The following is a 20492-nucleotide window of genomic DNA, read 5'->3' on the forward strand; positions in this document are numbered from 1 at the left end:
AGGTACCTAGTTTAGAAAAAAACCTCTGTTTACAGCTCGACAGTCCGACAACGTGGTCAGTGATGAGTGATGACCAGGGAACACAGAAATAATGTGAAGTACGTTACCTTCTAGGTGTGGTATTAGTTTAAAATCTTGACTATGTTTAAATATGGAAAAATTTCAACACGTGTTACAGAATGTTATTTTCAATAATTAGGTAGGTACGTCTTTCTCATAATATTATACATTAAAGTCTGTCAGGTAAACATAACGCGCATTAGGTACATATTTGAGGACATTGTGTGAGCTTTGTGTCCCTTGGTTTTTACTTTTTACATCTAAAGTTAAAGTAATAAAGAGAGCTCTGCAATCAAACCCGGTAGATAACCAATATCCTGTTTTTATTTTTGCTGAAATGTAGATAGATACCTAGTTGGTAGACATAACATTAATCAAAATCGACTTTATTGAATATCAGGGTTTCGTGTGAAACATTCTGTACATCAGACAAGTTTAAAAAAATCTGTTTTCCCTAATGGTCCCACAATCTATCATTAAAAGTGCAAAAAACCTCAATAATCTCGGATGCAGCCTGGCAACGTCAGCGAAAACAAATTTGCTTTCTTTTGTTCCCTTGATTGAACTGCCTCCGGGATGCAGAGTGGGTGCAGGCAATTAAATTGCCCACCAAACAGCGCGGCCCCGAGTTGGCTGATTCACCCAATTTAACCTTTAATGCTCATCTATCCGCGCTAACTGATTTTTTCTTAGTTTCATTTTGCAGGGATTATTTAATTTAAGCCGATTATTAAGTTTCTTTCTATACCTTCAAATATCTACAGGGTTGATTATTTAATTTAGATGTTTTCGCCCACGATTCTCAATACTTTACAAATATTTTAGAAAAAATAAATGATGCATATTACGCATGTTCCTGTAGTTTTAATAATGACAACTTTAAGGTTACGTTAGTCAAATATCAACTTTTTGATTACTAAAAAACAAAAATTATTTCATTCAAAATAGTTTTTGATTTCATTGTCGACGAATTAAGAAAATTAATACCCATCAATATTCATAGTCAAATAAATTAATTTTAAATGAAAATATTGACAGATTGTCGATATTGTCACGACAGAAAATCATTGATGCAATGATTGGGTTACTTACCTATAATGTATTTACTATTTAGTATGTACTTATTATCGTTTATATTATGAATTTTCCATATACCTACCTACCTAGTAGGTACCTATAATCCATAAGGGCAGGCCAAGACTTCAATCCATTATTATTATGCAATAATAAATAAGAATGATTTTTGAATATGTTCAATGGACTCATTTCACTTTCTGGGTGTGGTTGTAAGAAGCGATTTTCAAGTGTGGAGAAATATGGATTGAAGCTAAAACACGTTTATTATAATAATATGTCACAATAAAGTTAGCCATATAAATGCAGCGTGAAATTATGAAGACTGCATATACCTAGATTTCTAAATACCATGTATGACGATAGTTTGTATAGGTACATAAAGAATTCCTAATTCAACTGCCAACGATGGCCGAATGGTAGCGCGTTGGGTTGCTTATTATATTGGCTTGTTAGAATCCCGAGTAGGTATGGAAAATTGTGTGTTTCGACCCATAGTATGGACCCAATAAGTTGAGCAACTGGCTAACATCCATTTCTCGAAAAAACAAAAATCTTTTAATACAACCTCCACTATGTGGAGGCCCATAATATTATCTTATTGGGGTCGAACATGGTACAAATATATTTAATGGGGTTCACGGGTTCTATTTTTTGTGTTTATTGGATGTCCCTCGGTAGGTAAGTTACAAACCAAAACTAGGTAGACTGTGTGGAGTGTACCTATACTAAGAGGCCATCCATGGACTGAAACCGTATACGGTTTAGATCCGTGTGCCATACATACTAAACTTATGATTTTTGTTCATGAAAATATATTTTCATTAAATTTGTAAGTGTCAGTGTATGGTATAAACGGATACGATCAGATGCTTATAATATCGTTTGTGAAAATATGTTTCCATGAACAGAAAAGATAAGCTTAGTATGGCACACGGTTTCAGTCCATGGATGGCTTATAAATGTCTATCTGTGTCGACTGGCTTTTGCATTTTTAATTAATCTGTTGTGTGTTGTAACAGAAGTACCAAACAATAAAGTCATATGTCGAAGAATAAATATGTTTTTATTGTTTGGTAAAACAATTATTGTCTTAGACTTAGATAATTAGATATAGGTACCTTAAAAAGTCTTTGGTATTTCATTCGGCCCTCGCGAATAGAAAGATTAGCCAGCACTGGTTTATATATCTATTCATTATAGTACCTACATTTAAAATAAATTTTTAAGCTGTCCTGTTTAAATGATATGGTTTCACTTTACCTATATTATTTTTATAATATTATAAATTTGATGCCTTTATGACCTTTTAGTGTCATTTATAATACTTTAATTTGCATGATTTATCTTGTATTTTTAATCTGTGGCCATCAAAGGCGTCACGAAAAGAATTTATCATCTGATTAAAAATATGAGCAATAACAACAACACGCGATAATCTGGTCCGACGATCCTTTGTGGACTCAATCAGAGAGACTCAAGTCTCAAATGCCAGATCAGGGCGTCCAGCAACGTCGCGCTTAAGGCTTAAACCCGGAGGATTATTTTTGTCGAATGGACCACAAAACCGGATCAAAGAAAATATTATCCTTCGCTTTGAAGCCCGCCGATTCGTGAACATAATAGTGTACGCCTGCGTAATAATTAAATTTGATAAAAGAATGTAAATTGGTATAAACAATCTTATGTTATTAAAAATTGAATACCTACGATTTTTTCCAAATTATTATTTAACGGTGCCGTGGTGTCTATCATCTTACACAGGTCGAATATATCAGTAGATACCTACCTATCATCGTGTAAGTAAAGTATTATGACTCATAAGGCTGGTTCGGACTGGTCGAGTAATTTAGTAACTAAACACGTATTAACAGACAAATTTAGTCGTTTAATTTAGTAAAATTATTAGTCGAGTTGATCCATTTTATTTTATTTTTTCGGTCGAGTAGCGTATGAACAGTCAAATTTAGTCGTTTAATTTAGTAAAATCATTTAGTCGAGTTGATCCATTTTATTTTATTTTTTCGGTCGAGTAGAGTATGTTTAGTCAAGTTCATTAGTTGTTGTAGAATTTCTTCCTCCAATTCTTCTAATAAGTAGGAAGTTATTAGTTGATGTATTTATTTTTTTAATTATAAAAGTTTCAATAAAAACAATGTTATCTTCTTAAATCTTGTGAATTATCCGTTGAATAAAAAAAATAGTCCATTTTTGCTGTGTTACGTTGTGCTCTGTTCATTTTAATCATCTTGACACGTCACTTACTAATGTACTGTGTTCGGACACTTTTCAGTTACTAAATCACTAACTCTCTCGCCACTCGACTAAATCACTCGACCAGTCCGAACCAGCCTTTAGCACAATTTAATTATATCGGTATCTACTGTATCTATTCCCGTACCGGGCGCCCTCACAAGGGGTGGTTTGCGTCCGCTCCTCCCCACAAACGGAAAAAAATACAAATTATTTAGATAAATGGCATATTAATGTTGTTCTTATTTGTCAAGATCTCATGACTGAAGACCGTGGCTAGAATGGCTGTCAAACAGCCTTCTCAACGGATTCACCACTCTCCTCTCGGCATGCTACGAGACGCAACACCTGTGGCCGCTTGAAGATTCGTGGCACTCATAAATTGGTGCAACTATTTGGGCATCCAATGTTTGTTTTAATATTCCGATGCGGCATTTCTTAAAGATAAGGCAGCACGGATGACAAAAATGGACACTGACACTAACAGTCGTAATAATGTTAATCTATGCGCATTCGATAGCCAGCTAGCAATAACACGTAGGTACACGTACAACCTTCGTTATACCTGCAGGCCATATTTCCATCGCTAAATGTCTGGATATGAAGAATGTAAACTGGAAAAGTGCGTTATTCCGCGGCTGAAACGACGAGAATCTATAAGTAGTTGGAGGGGTAGGTAAATCTGGATGTCAGTGGCACCTGCTAGATTTTGTTAATCGGCGCCCTCCCACCGCCTTCAAAATTAATAATATTAAAATAATAAAAATAATAAAAAAATAATAAAATATTATTGACAACTTTTCAATATCCCCCCACAAACCATTTTTTGTGTGCGCGCCTGTCCCGGAAAAATTAAACCTGCCGATTTCCGGATATCGGAATTAGCATTATAGATTCCAATTCAGAGACACGATACAAAAGAGTATATTTAGACACAATTTTTATTCTATACCTATGACGTATGAAGTATCTAAAAATAAATTGCCCATTCCTTTAGAAATCCCTACTAGTCTCCTATCTAAATGTATTGGATGAGGAGAATCGGCATTAATGATAAGAAAGACCCTTCTACGAGGAGGGCTCAAAGTTTATCAAAATTACTAACGATAAATGAGACGAAGCTGGACACAGATTAATCAATTAAAATAATGTGAAAGATTGTAATATTTCTTCGTCACCCAGAATCAAGTCAGAGCCTGTCAAACTTTTATGAGACGGAAAATATAAATATTTACGTTTCTGCTATTTTCGTACAGTAAAATACCAACAGTAAAATGAACATCAATTAATTATCATTAGATTCTTAATTAATAAATCGCTATGTAGGTAGCTCCTCAATATACTTTATCTACTAATATATACCTACTTAGGTCACTGGGAAGAAATTAAATTAAATTTGGAAGAAAATGTTATGTTGATATTAATCATGTAGATTCTAGAGTCTAGCTAGCTGCTAGACCTAAATATTATAATATACGGAATGCAGGGGTATATTTTTGATGTTCATACGCGAACTGGGCTCAACTTTAAATCAGGCAGTGAAATAGGTAGGTACTAACAAACCGCTTGGCACCGGACGAATAATATCCAAGGAAGCCGAATATAACTGGCCTCAACTTTAAACCAGGCAGTGAAATAAGTAGATATTAACAAACCGCTTTCTGTCACAGGACGAATAGTATCCAAGGAAGCCGAATATACTTGCATTGTCTTGTAGAAGAAGCTGTGCTACTGAGTTTCATGAAAGCCAGTTGTTTAAGTAGGTATGCTCACATTTCTCTATCGGTAGTTAGGTTTGGGCCTGGAAAATTCAATTGTAGTTTTTGGATCAAAGTATTGACCTAGGCTGAGCAAGTATAACATCCGTTTCCCGCAAAGACAAAAATCTTTAGATTCGATCTTTTTAGGATCGGACATGATTTAAAAAAAAATTAGCACCAAGATCAAAACGAGACAAAAAATAATGTAGATAAAGTGTTTCATGTCACAAACAGGCAAATGAATTGGAAAACCTTATTATTTAATCTTAATAAAAAGTTTTTAATAGTTACTTGCCTATATTTAAAGTTGACATACTTATTGGTCTTTCAGTCAGTAGTTATTTCGGCTGTTTTACCATCATCAATAGGCACCTATTATCGGTTGAAAGTAAAAATGATACTGACGGTGCTACGTATCTAAACCTTTGGCAGTAAGTAATGTTAAAAATGATTATTATGTTATATGGCATCTCTACAAAGAATACGTACGTTATTAATGAAACAGCCTGAACAGGTGTCGTGGTTTGATTTTTGTAGTTTACAAACCACTGATACAAGATAAAACCTTCATAACGACATGTAAAACCATATTCTATAAGTAAATCTACCGACCGAAAAACACCCATAAATATACCTGTCCCTTGGCGGCATTTTGAGTTCTTTTTTTGTATTTTTGAAATAAGAACCCACTGTGGCGGAGGCGTCAAAAGAGAATGACATCTGTTGTTATATTAGGGTGTTATAATGAATCGGAATGTATGGTCACGGCACTTAATATGTGTATTTATATGTCTTGGATGATTTATACGATGCTCCGTGGTCGTAATTTTAAATTGTTCATAAACTAATTTAGACTACGCTTATCGTTTGAGTTCTCGGGCAGATATTTATGATACATAATACGTATTAAATAAAATCAATTCTTAGCTAATATGTAGCTTAATATATTGTATCCTACCATTTAGTTATGCATTACTATATAGGCCAGGCATGTCCAAATCGTAGATCGCGGGGTGGATTCGCGTAGTTCAGTGCGTAAGGCACTGGCTTATCCTGGGACACCGGGTTCGACAAGGTGAAGTTACAATACATTTTATTTCTGAAATATCTACACATCTTAAAAATATATACAGTACAGTGCAGGTAGGTACGTACACAAGAGGGGAGGGTTCGGGTCCGGACATCATAGCTAGACTCAAAGTTCGGAGTGTCTGGGTATGGGGAATAGGGAATGTACCAACTAGAAAAGTGTGGCGTCCACGGTTGAAACTGGGAAAAGCTTCGGAGTAGCAGATGGGATAAATACGGGTCGGTGGCACCAGGTAGATTGTGTTAACCCTGCCCTCTACGGTGGCCTTAAAAATCATTAATAAATATCAAGTAGGTAAGTATAGGTAGGTATTTGATAATTTTTCAAAATGGACCCACCCCAAAAAAATTGCTGTAGGTATGTTGCTACGTACCTATGCAGCAGTGTCGAAGAGTGGAGGTAGACCGACGTAAATAATGCACACGGAACTTTGACAGTCATACGTAGTTGTTTTTATTGAAATAGGACAACAATGTATGGATAGTGTTTGTTAGTTTTTAAAATTCAACTAAACCCTTCCTAACCCAAATTATAAACAGCACCATCTGCAAACTGTATTCTTAGTTCGATAAAAAGAAATAAAGTAGGTATGACAGGCAAAGTTTAGTGTGCACTATTTATGTCGAATCTTAACAGCCTACCTCCGCCTACCTCTCGACACTGTTATGTAGGTAATATAAGAAGTGATAAAACGGACAATTAAATTATGCCAAATACACATGAAATCTTCAGATATCTACATACCAAAAGATTAATTACCTACCTATTTAAATAATTTTATTGCACACTATTGAACATATTAGGCGTACAATAAATTACGTCATTGTTCTATATTAATATGAATAAACATTCTGTATCTAGGTAACTACATATTCATTGTAAGATGAATTTTATTGATAAAATGGATAAGTTGTTAATCATCCTTGAATATTATCTATAATTTCATTCTTCTACAATATATGTAGGTAGGTAGATAAATACTGTAGTATAATAATAATAATGAATAAAATTGGTAATTTTAACACTACAGCACGTGTTTGCGGTTAACCGACACTAAAATTTTATCCATCATTCGATTTAACCAACAACGTGCAGTCAATTCTACTGCAATATTGTTTATTTAGGACATATAAAATTACAGAGTTTGCATAACCAGAATTGTGCTGTAAGCGTTAATTCAATATACCTATTGATATCTACTATTGCATGTCCACTTGCATATTAGATAGGTAGGTACCTACCACGAATACGAAAACGAAAACCAACTAAAATATTTAAATGAATGCAATTGGTCGGCGGTTGTGGTGACTTTGAGGTTAATGACCCCACCAAATCACACCCGGCCATAATCGGGCGTAGGTATCATGGCATCCTTCGTTTGGTGTGAAGCATATTTTTTATGACTAGGAATGTACCAGGATCAGTTGTCCAAAGCTGAGGTCTTGGTCGGTACATGACTAAGAATATCCATGGGAGAGATGAGTACGTAGAGGCAATATTAAAAGTTGTAGTAGGTACCTAATTACATAACAAAAGCGAATACAATACTGAAGTGAAGAGATATTCACGTTGGCAGTATGACGCGGCAAATTTTCTAAATGCAACAAAATTGGCCTTTGTGGCGACCAGGTCAGACGGTCTGATGGGCCCAACAGCTGGTTGAACCGACTTGAGCAGCTCCTCCATTTTCGTACACATTTAAGGAATTTCCCAGAGGATGTGGTTTGCATCCTGTATTTCTCATGGACATGTTGAACGGGTTGTAAAGACTTTAATAAATCTACCAAACAGAAAAAAGGTCGCACTAGTAAAGCGTGGACTGCATTTTGCGGTTGTACTATCCTTCATTAGGGAATAATGCTGATACTTATGCTCAAACAAACTCACCCCCCGTTCAGATAAAAAAATGTCTGACACTACTCACTAGATTGCATTTTGCGACCCGTATCGACTGTAAAAATATGTAGGTACCGAGTCCGTATGGTACAAGCCTTATGCACAACCTTGATTTTAATAGGTAGGAGTGTAGGTAGGTATGTTGTATTTTCAATATAAATTGAAAAAAAGGTCTTACTTGCCACTGCGTAATTACTTAAGTAATTTTCATTTGAGGTACCTATTTAATCGAAGTCTACATTAATTCATTACTTATCAAAAAAGGTGACGGACGAGCAGCTCTCAAATAGTCACACAGATCACCCATAGAACTCAAGTTAACCGAATCTCTAGAATTCGGCAGGATTTTGCAAATAATAGTAACGGCCCACATGCGCCACGTAGGCCAAAATGGAGATTTTATGGTATTTTCTATTGCCATTTCATTCCAGCAAAAGAAATGGCGTATTTCAAAAAAATACTACCTTATTCTTATGTCAATAATTATTATTATAAAACAATCATTATTCGTAGGATGTTTTATCACATTTGAATGATCAAAGACATAGCTTATAATCAGTATCTTTAGAATTATCTTCAAATGTGTTAATCGTTTCCATTGTTTGAATAATAAAATGCCTACTCCTTGTCAAATTTGGGATCACAGAAATTATAAATGTAATTTTTTATCGTAAATATTTATATTATTTAAATTTAAATATTAAACAATTTTACTAATGGTTTTATAATTGCGTTTAAAAATTAATAAACCTAAAAAATCTTAACACCATTGCACATTTATGTACTGAAATATGACTATATTCTTAAATATTAGATTGAGAGGTTTATAAGAATACTATTTTATGTAATGAAAATACTTTATGCAGTCATCAAATGTTTAAAATAAATATAAATGATAATAAGGCTTCAAAATTATATAAATAGATTATCTACATCGTTTAAGGTATGTCCAGGCTTATGCTCTGAAAATACCATAAATCTCCATTTTGACCTACGTGGCGCATGTGGGCCCTTAAGAACATGAAATATTACTGTTCTAATATTATTAATACGACTGATAATCTAAACAAATGCGTCATGAGATCATACAAATTTCTGTCTTGTGTTCTCTACTCCCTGTCGCCATACAAAAAGAATTATTGTCAGAAGAATTCACAATGATGATAAGTATAATTAAATTATGTACCTAGTTTTAATCATATCTTACCATTTAAACATAGTGTCTGTCGCTCTACGGAAATTATATTTTTACAAAAATACTGTCATTTTAATAGGTACATACGTAGATACTAGATAGGTAGGCAGTGACGTCCCGTGGGGGTAGGCAGATTGAGCGTCGCTTGGGGGCGGCAGTTACTCGAAGGGCGGAAAATCGAAGAAAATCATTTGGAATATATAGAAATAGCTACCTAACCTTAGTAATAACGAAAATATCTTTCCATTAATAAAATTAGCTCACTGGTTTTGTCGGGCTCGCGATATCTAGTTTACTTCCGTTGACCTTCGACGTCCTTGGTGACCAGAAACGACACGTGCAGATTTGCGAATAATTAGTCTGATATTTTGTTAGTAATGTATCCTTAGTCCGTACAACACATTTCTTAGATATTGGACTCATGCAAGGATGATAAAAAATGAGGCGGCATTTTGGCGTAGCCTAGGGGCGGCATTTTATCTAGGGACGTCACTGTAGGTAGGTAGATTCAAATAAAATTAGAATATCTACCTACCTAACCACACTTAGGTAGGTAAATGAAAAGTTAAAAATACAAATATTAATAACGTACACGACGTACCGACGCGACGTACGTACTAAGTTTGGTGTATCCGTTATCCCCATTTCAAACATTTTTTGTTTCTTCTTGCTTGTCCTTCAGTAGACAAATAAATAGTGAAATCATGACATTTATATGGCACGCCATTAGTGACAATGTTAAGTATTTTATTGCTTACTAAATAAGTAGCAATAAATATTTATTGTAATTTATGATGCCTGCTTATTTGACTTCCTTTCAACAGAATTTTCAGACAATGAGTTACATATTTGGGGAAAATATTTTTACGGCTTTGTGCAAGTAGAATGAGTTCATCAATACATTTATCTGTAAGTCATCCGTCTACATTTTAAAAGTTCCACTAATTTCTTAAATTGTTTTATTGCTTTGAATAATAGGTCTATATTTTGTATAAGTCGATAATTTCTGGAAGGTCATTTATTTTTTATTGTAAACTCAAATTTGAAAGCTTTCGATTTTTTATGTAGCAAAGCACAATCATAATAATAGTAGGTACCTATTATCTAGTCTAGATTCTAGAATCTAGATCCAGAGAATCTTGGTAACTATTCCACAATAAGCAAAATGATAATGAAATTTTAATTTTCTTTTGAGTGCTTTATAAAGTGGTGACACCTAATGAAGGTGAAAGATTATCAAATTAACCTTTTATAGATGTTTATTATTAAGGGATTTTTTGGAGATCATCAGACCTTCTATCTATAGGAATATAGGATTATTATAGGTATATAATCTACATACCAAATTTTTTTTATGTCGGTGGTTTCACAGCCGTACCGCTGTATCTAGGTAATACAAAATTAATCTTACCTATTGGGTGTGGTATTGAGGGTACGGATCTTAAGTGTGGAAAAATATGGAATAACATAAACTTGATTAGGGTAATAAAGAAAGGGTCATTTTCAACGCTTGTACCTATCACAATAATTTAAGTTTGTCACGTAAACGAAACGCGCATTTAATATTTGAAGATAGTCGGCGCGAATTATGTCCCTTGGTTTTATGGCCTAAATCCATAAAGTACTAAAGTGAACCCTGCTTCAAAACATTAGTCTATCACGAGTGGCGACTGAGTTTCATTTTCTGATCTGTTCTGTGGTTGTAACAATCCCATCTTTAAAGATCTGGTGGATGGAGGATAGATTGAAAAATTTGGTAGATAACATTTACCATGTGATTGGAAAGTCGAAGTACAGTTTGTCTTTTTTTAAATGAAAATAATATTTAAAAGTATAGCAGCGTGTTCAAGACATTGTCAATTCTTAGAATTGGTTTATACCTATTGTTTATTTAATCCAATATGAGTACCTAGGTATGACGTAGGTAACATCAGTTCATTAAAAAGAGAATCTGCTACCTCCTCCATAGATAGAAATAGATAGTACGTACAATCATATACTGCTTAATATGTATTTAGGTAGGTATTTATAACTCGTATTCAGAGTGGCTTTGATAAACATAGTAGCAGATAGGTACCTGCATATAAAATGAGCATATCTTCCGACACTTGACTAGGTGCTTCATAAACATCCAAAGGCTAAAATATATAAGTAAATATTATTATCCTGACTCAGTGGTCAAAATAGATTACAGTCATAATCAGTGTTTAATTTAGTTATTCAAACCCAAATAACACTACAAAGAGATACCTAGTAAGATGGATGTCCCTACGTAAGTACCTACCTACCTAATCACTCTAATCGTCTAATCAGTCAAGTTGATAAGTAGATAAAGCAAGAATCTAGATAAAGCCGACAGGGGTGAAATAATACGTGCCTAACACAATATTATCATCCCTTGTCAGCAGAATACTGTCGGGAAACAGGCATTTCAATTTCCTATTTCAAATAATATCTAGGTACCCACTTAGTTATCAGGGTAATTATACTGCGGCAGTGGGTAGGCGTTGAGGGTTGTAATGGTTACCTACTTATACGTTTGTTTATTATCTATTATATTATTAATACCATTCTAAAAACAAGGTAGATACATACAGAAATATTCTCAATAAACATTCAACTTACCCAATAAATTATTTAATAGGAATCAAAACGAGTTTATATAATATCAAAATTTAGGAGAATATTTACATATTTTTCTAGTACTTACCAATCGTTCTTCAATTTATTGACATCGTAAATATTATTTGTTATTGTGAATATTTTAATGTACTAATGTACATTAATTTAAATTATCAACCTTTAAATATCTATAAGTAGGATTTTGACACAATATTAGTAAGCAAGTGATATTAATATTATTATTTTTCAACATTGTATACGCTACTTAGGTAGGTACTTTATAAACAAGCTGCCTACATAATATTATTTTTTTAAATATACTTAATTGAACCTTTTTTTATATAAATATCTATAGGTTACCTACCAAAGTAGGTACCTATATAATTAATTAATTTTTTTAAATGACAACCCTACAGAGTAATCAGAATATAAAAAAAATGTGACATACCTATTCATATATAGGTAAGTAAAAAAGTAGATAGGTGGTACTATGGTACAAACAATATAAATGTAGGATATTCAATAACTCGTAGGTGCTACTATTAAATTAAGCAACACATAACATTACTTTTTGTAATGTTATTTTTATGTACGCATTTATAAGCATAATACTTAAGCATTTTATTGGGTAGTCAGTCTCATAGATACCCATATACTTACATATCTACTTACTTCATGGGTGATTGAATAAAATAATAATATAGGTGATCACCAAACCACCCGATAAGCACCCACTACAAGGGTGAAAAAATATAGTTAGAAATATTTTACTATTATTTTATTTAACCATCGTTTCAGTGAATTCACAAAATAAACTATTATATTAGACTAGGTATGTAGGATCATGATATTATTGGAATGGGTATCTAGGTAGGTAGGTACTTATTATCAATAAGCTACAATGGGAAACGTAAATTTAGTTATCTCACCTTGAAACGGATATCCGGTGAAGTAGGGTGTCATATTGAGGGCTGAAACCGCCATGAAAACGTCTTCAGCGAAAGCTCAATTAAAATCAGGAACAATAATGCGCATGAGCAATCGAGACTTCCGTGATGGCGGTAAAATATTCAAATTTGATTTTGATAAACGTCTTTTGTCACTTGGAATTGTTTTTGTATAACAAAGTCACTTTTATTTTTTGTCACGTAAAGTTCAATCACATCTGTAAACAGTTTTATCACGCACTAAAAAGGCACTGGTGAATTGTTTACTAAATAAGACATGAGCGTGTGATGTAAAGTTATAAAATGTCTGTCACAGTACTCGAACAAATGGCCGTGGGCATATACTGTTAGCTATCTGAGTGCCCACACGTCACTAACGAGCAGCCACCAACACACTCGACTTGGACCTCGTCTGAGACAAACCGAAAGGTGGTCAAGCCTCTCAACATCCTCTGTCCCTTTCTCCTTCAAGAATCATCTCAAGAAACACCTACATTCACTGCCCACTCATTTAAACCCGTCAAACTTTTTTTTATGAATAGCATAACTACGTTTGACGCCTTGCAGAAACAATGCATCAAATATGTCTGTCTTCCTCACTCTGACTGGTCCCTTACCTAGCTAATGCAAGAGTTTGCTGAGAGAAAAAATGTTTAATGTTTGTGATGTTTATACCTGATGTGGCGTGTTCGAAGTACCGCCCATGGTAAATTTAGTTCCGCAGCGGCCTCTTTGTGGGTCTGTTGCGGCCGTACGATTGGCTGTCGATGGTTGGTGAGGAGGAGCCAATCTTCGGCAGCGTTTTCCTGCACGCGGAGCACGGATCGCGTGCCAAGCTCTCGTGAATGGAAATGGTTGATATACTTTTGGTTAATAATTTTCCAGAAGCCGTCCACCCTGATTTAGTAAGCCGTGTGTTTGGGCTGATGGACGAGCTGTTTAGTATAATATTTATCCGCTCGCTAATTACAGGTTTCTACCCAGTAAAGGTGTAGAATTAGGTACCTACCTATTTTTTTTACCTACTCCCGGTGTCCTCTTTGGGTTTGGTCTTAAGTATTTTTTCGGTGTTAATTTTTAATCTGTATCATTATGTGCTTATTCACTTAGTCGTACCTCTGGGACAGTGTTTGTCAACCTGTTGAGCTAGCGACACTCTTTGAACCCAATTATGATTAAAAAATGGCACATGTGGTCTCAAGAGTTTCTGTATGTTTCAAACATTGATATACTACTAGATGAGCAGTTCCCATACAAGTGTCATTTTAAAAATGTACCACAAAAGATATTACGAATATCGTCTTATAATATTTCCTTGTAGGTATAATGCGTTAAGACCGTTAACATGGATTCCCGAATTTCACCCGTATTGCCCTGGCTGTAAAACTAAATTTGCGTTCTTGGAATAGTGAACCTAAGGGTGCTGCAACGCAAAACAGACAGAGCAAGTCGTCATGCGCTGACTATTAGTTAGAGTAAGATGCAAGCTAGTCGGGCTTACTCAGTAAGTTTTAATAAAGGCCGAGTCGTTGAAAATCGGGCGTCATTTTAAGAAGCATATGATTTATCCAGTAGTAGGTATATCAATGGTTTCAAATGACTGTATCTTTTTTTGTTTCAGAATAAGGATTTTCTTAGACGTAGTTGACGCAATTGATTCGCCTCGTCAGAAGATTTAAACGGAGGCCTCGAAATGATGTAAACTAGTCATACGTTAATTATAGGTAGGTACCTACCTAAAATTAAAAAAAACTACAAACTTCAACTATCAATGTACCTACCTACCTAGGTACCTACCACATAATAGATTAATAAATAGAATTCAGATAGCCTATACCCAAATACTCTACATTTGAAGCAGGATTTTGAATGTGTGACGAAAATGAAACACACATCATTATAGACGTGTATCTAATAGTGTTCTCGTTTTCATTTTTTAAGGTTTTGGACATAACACACCACACTGTCCAGACGGGTTGGTGTGTGGTTTTTCTGTCTGGGTGACAAGAAGTACAAAACGTCCGCAAGGTAGACCTAGAGGCCGCTGGATCGATGCAATGATAAAGTTCTGCGGAAGTAGGTACGTGGCAACGCAATGCACAGGACCGAGAGAAGTGGAAGCAGCTTGAAGAGGCCTTCATCCAGCAGTGGATAGATTCAGGCTTATGATGATGATCTAATAGTGTGTGTTGCAACCTTCAAATATATCAATATTGAATAATCGTCAGTGCGTAAACAGAGAGCAGTTGCCAGAATGAAGGACAAGCTTATAATGACGTATTATTGACACGTGTTTAAGTTTATCCCATTCCTACTTTCACACTCGAGATTCGTTGCCTGTTACTCCACACCCGTTAGGTATTTCAGTTCCCATTAATTCTGTGTTCCCTGATGTCAATACTACCAAGTATGGCGATAGATACCTATGTCTTATTGACTTATGTACCTACCTACTGTCAAAAAGTCCAGAGCAGCGATCGATCCATTTCTTCTAGTAGACAGGCATTTAGGTACCTAGCTCACCTAGGTGCCTACTTAGTTAATAACTATTCTCCACTGTTCATCCGCTTAACTTGATGAGACAGAAAAAACAAAATGTGAAAAAAAAGTAAGACACCATCTCTGCATCTCTCGGGTATCGCGCCCATGCACATAGACCACTATGCTAAAGGCGTCATACTTAATTGCTAAAAATTATAACCAATGGCTTTTAATACTATCTGAAGCGTTTTCTAAATTGAGCTGGGTACCTACTTACTATTGACGATCGGCTTTTGTATTTTAAATCAAAGAAGGTATTAGGTACTTTAATTATTAACCGACGTCACGGATCAGTCCAAGATTTTTTCTTGTAACTAACTTGAACTTGCTAATAATTTTTAATTAACTATTTTTTTAAGTAGGTAACATTCTAATTATATACCTAGATATAGTTTTACCTAATAGAGTTTTTTGTTCAATCGTGAGTAGATAGGTCTCCTATATCTTATACCTAGTATCAGATAAAGTTCCGCCGAGAGTGTGCTACGGCATAAGATTAGCCATAGGACATGCCATAGGCAGTACTCCGCAACCTTTTCTCACCCATGGCACACCAAAGGTCTTCCCAGAATTCCGCGGCACACCACACGCCAAACAATTTATACACCAAATCATGGAACCTACATCCTGAAGGAGGACCCCAGGCCAGGATCTTTGGCGGCCCCCCCTACCTATCACTAAGCTTAAAGACAGTGTGATACTCTAATATAGAGTTTTTTCAAATGGTGTTCGAGGTAAAATTAATGGTAGGTATTGATTGTATGTTTAGCAATTTTTTGTATTTATTACTACATCCACTTGAATTATGATTAGTTTTCGGGTTAAGAATAATTATTTGTCTAGTATTGACATAGTAATAATAAATTGTATCCTACAATCGTATGTTTTGACTTATTAATACTAGCGTATTATACTTAAGACTTTTTTTTACTATTAGAGCAAATTTTTAATTTGTGTTTATCTCACTTATCTGGTTGACCTACCCCGCCGCCTCCCTCTGAGCCTGGGTCTCCCCTTGTGGGGGCCGTACACAAAAATTACATTAATTTATGTTTTTTCATTTGATAAATAATTAAATATAGATACAAACAACATAACACACGACGAAGAACTAAATGTACTTACATATTTCCATGTATTTGTGTTATCAATGTAATATCTAACTAATTAATGTGATAACTGAGCTTGTTTCAATGAACGTAAAAGTCTTATATATTTTGACTTGATATTTGAAAGAGCAACACGAAGCTCTCGGTCAAGAGCCTCAAGCAAGACTACTGATAATTTTTAATTATGACTTGACTTGGAAAAAATTTTCTCACCTAGATAGGTAAGTATGTTGTGGAAAATAGAAGCTGACTGTGGTAGCCGTGTCGGAAATCCGAGGATATTAGTTATTAACCGAAATCCAGAAAATAGTCAATGGAACATCGGCGAAGTTCAGTATTAGCGTACCGTCGTTTATCAATTCAACCAATTCCTCTCGAATTTATGGGGAAAGCGCTTCTATAGAATTTTCGGCATTGGTTGCAAAAGGGTTTCGAATCCAGTCGTATTGATTGTATGAAAGTAATGATGATTTTTTTTTGCAGCAAAGTTAAATGTTTTTGAGACGGATCCAAAATTAATTGTTTGTTTTCAATGGTGGGCTGGTAGGTCCTTTGATACATTTGTATAGATCCTTGTCTTAACTCCTTCTAATTTATCAGAGCACGTCAATATATTTTCATTCTGACTTTGCATTGTTTTATTAAGTCTATGTAGGTGCTCAAATATATTACCAGCCATGTACGAAAATTTGGCTATTAAGTAAGTATTGTATAATAGGTACCTATACAAAATTATTTGTGTTTTTTTTTTGAAGCAATGCACCGCGGCACACCTAGCATCGTATCGCGGCACACCGGTTGCGGAGAACTGCCATAGAGGATCAGAGAAAAGAGAAATAAGATTAGTTTCAATAGTTACGTCTATAGGTAAGCATGCAATAAAGTTTGTAACACAAACGAAACGCGCAATCAATATTTGAGAACAGTCTGCGCGCTGTGTGTTCTTTGGGTATTTCGATTTCGTGGACGGCATAAAATTTCTAATAGCTAGAATACGTATTAAATACACAAATTTCTTTGAAAATCAACATACTGTTTTATTGTTCCTTATAATATTTTATCAATAAATTGTATATTATAGAAAACATACGTTAGTTTCGAAGCACCTACTAGTTTTTAGACATTTTTACTGTCAACTAGTTTTTTTACGCTATCTGGCATATTTTTGGGTTGGCTCAAAAAATAATAAAAATGGTTTCAGCCTGGTTTCATTGTTTCTAAACATGGTAGGTATAGGTGTGTTAATGTGTAGGGAACTCAAAAATACGGGAACTAAAATATTTAACGAGTGTGGAAGAATATGGGATAAACTTAAACGCGTGTTAAGAATACGCTTGTATTTCGTTCTGACAAATGCTCTCGTTTTATGCACTGACGCTCATTCAATATCTATTGGTGTATTTGAAATTGCAGCACACTATTGCACGTCTATACCTAATGTGTGGTTCATTTTCGTAGGACACTCACACATTTAAAACCTTGCTTCAAAATTAAGTGTATGGGGTATCTTTAGCCTATCGGAATTGTATTTATTAATGTGTTATGTGGTAATTGGCTTTCACATTGCCATCTTATTAATTTGTTCTGTGGTCGGTACTCGCACTGACTTATTTCGCTTTTTCAAAACACGCTTGATTAAGAACTTGTGATTTTTATTGAAGCAAATGACGTAATTTAAAAGGGGTCTCCAAACAGTTTAAACCAGTTATAAAAATATTAATTTATAAAAAGATCGTTTTAGTGTTTAATAAGTAGGTAGGTAAATACTCAATATCGATTTAGGTAATAAATAATTTTAATAACACAGAACAAACGCTAACTATCATTTAACAGTGTTAAAAGCAACGATGTTACATGAGAGTAGGCGGATCATGCGTTGCTAAGAGAAAATTAACGAAAAATTACAAATATCATGTATCTACCCTACCTACAGAAAATTGATGATTTTTTTTATTGTACGAGGCTTCAAAATCAGTCGATACGTCGAATGTCTACGTCACTAAACGCGTTACTGAACTTATGGCCCATATAATGAATAAAAAAATATGTCATCAAAACGTCGTCATGTCCATTTGCGGGATTTGTGACGAGGATACCCGAAGCACTGACTGATTTTGAGTCACCCCGCGGTAAAAAAAAAACATAAAAATCAACCCTACCTACTAACGTAGGTACAGAATAAAAAAATAAATTGAATAGAAAATGACAGATGGGCACCTAATAATATTAGTAGGTAGGTATACTTATCGGATACCTAGTCAATTTGTCAGAAATATGCATATTTTTAAGATTTTGGTATAAGTACTAGTTTTATGAGTGATTTGAACTGTTTTGAATCTCCCTTTTAAATATTCTGACGAATCGATTGCGTTACGTACGTCAAAAAAAAATCGCCACAGGTCGTGTCTATTTATGATAGCGTCACAACTACTATGTCCGGACCACGGTTTCAAGTTTTAATACTTTTCTTTTAAAAACATAACGTTTTCATCGGTTCAGATATCTTACAGTCAAGGGGTGATTAAGTATTCATTCACATAAAGTGAATAAAGGCAACCAAAAGCACCGCTCAGACGGGTTCATCAACAGTATATCATTTCCTATTCAAGAGTGAAATATTCTTATATTAATACACATGCATATTTCATAGTCATTTATCAACTATTTATCATTCGATCAAGATGATCTATAAAGTTATACTTTGATATTCTATTCGATATGTGGAGGTGTGAAATTAGTGCAAGAACAGCGTAACTCTTTTACAATAATTAATAAAAAAATGATCAATTTAATAATATTACAAAAAAATATTTAGGTATGATAATATTGCGGTATGTAGGTTAGCAAGTACCTAGGTACCTACCTAATTACATTATTGACCCATAATATGGTTTCAATACTAATAGTAAATCACTTACGTTACCCCAATTTACGTCGAATATATTATTATACCTAGTTAATGTAATTAAGTAGGTAGGTACTTACCCACAATACCTACATATCAATTGTTTCATTTTTTATTATCACGTTATTATTAGCTCGTATTCTTGTTTGTCCGGTACAGATTTTTTCTTGTATGTCCAGTACAAAATTTTTCTTGTTTGTCCAAGATTTGTATTGGACGAGTGAAGATTTTTAACTAATTTCCCGACTAGCTAGAATACTATGGCTATCTTTAAGCAGAATTGAATTCATTTTCAGTTAATTCTGTTTTGTATGTTTCGTTAAAAGTGATATTTACTACTCACTATTATTGGTTGCTTTGCTAGGACCCCCAGCAACTAAATTATTAATATATACGTGCGTTACTATGGAAATCAATATGATAATGTCAAAATGACATTTCAGTATTCTATAATATTTATTCAGTATTTCTATCAAGTACAAAAATAAGTATTTATTAATACATATAATTGTCAAGTTTATATGATTCAACAGAAAATTTAAAAACGTGGTCAGTATATAAAAAGTTCTTTTTATCTTGTAATTATTAACTTATTATGTCACTTTAGTATGTAATTTATTGTATAATCTAGGTACCTACCCAGTTACATTTAAAGCTATGTACCTACTTATATAGGCGTATACTTATAGGTAGGTACCTACCTACCCACCTTTCTACAAACTTTCTACACATGGAACATGTGATACCTACCAGTGGGTACAAAACCTACCATTCCACGTTAAAAACGATAAATTTCACTGACGGGTAAATTTTGCATTTTATTGCTTTTTCAGAAGACGTGTGAGATCCTTTCAATATACCCACATACCTACATAACATTAAATATTATTATATTATTAGTTGCTCGATAGGCGCCTACATTCGTGGCTTCGAAGTTTCATAAAATCGTACGTATCTATGACCTACCTCGGTAAATCTATATAGGAGGAGAGGTAATTATTATCCAATAAATCATTCACCTGGTGACGGTTTATCATATT

General features: G+C 34.3%; 1 protein-coding gene across 3 annotated transcripts in view; it reads right to left on the bottom strand.

Moving 5' to 3' along the window:
• Positions 1-13292, bottom strand: part of gsb (paired box protein gooseberry) — a 79466-nt gene extending 66174 nt beyond the window's left edge. For all 3 annotated transcript variants that reach the window (XM_085952691.1, XM_085952689.1, XM_085952692.1), the window contains exon 1: positions 12880-13292. In XM_085952691.1, coding sequence (XP_085808817.1) covers positions 12880-12934 — 55 coding nt within the window. In that variant the 5' untranslated portion in view covers positions 12935-13292. The remainder of the gene's footprint in view (positions 1-12879) is intronic.
• Positions 13293-20492: the final 7200 nt, after the last annotated feature.

The sequence above is a fragment of the Rhyacophila brunnea genome, unplaced genomic scaffold (genome assembly GCF_057557595.1).
Source record: "Rhyacophila brunnea isolate RB1 unplaced genomic scaffold, BYU_Rbru_1.0 scaffold_3, whole genome shotgun sequence".
Lineage (NCBI taxonomy): Eukaryota > Metazoa > Arthropoda > Insecta > Trichoptera > Rhyacophilidae > Rhyacophila > Rhyacophila brunnea.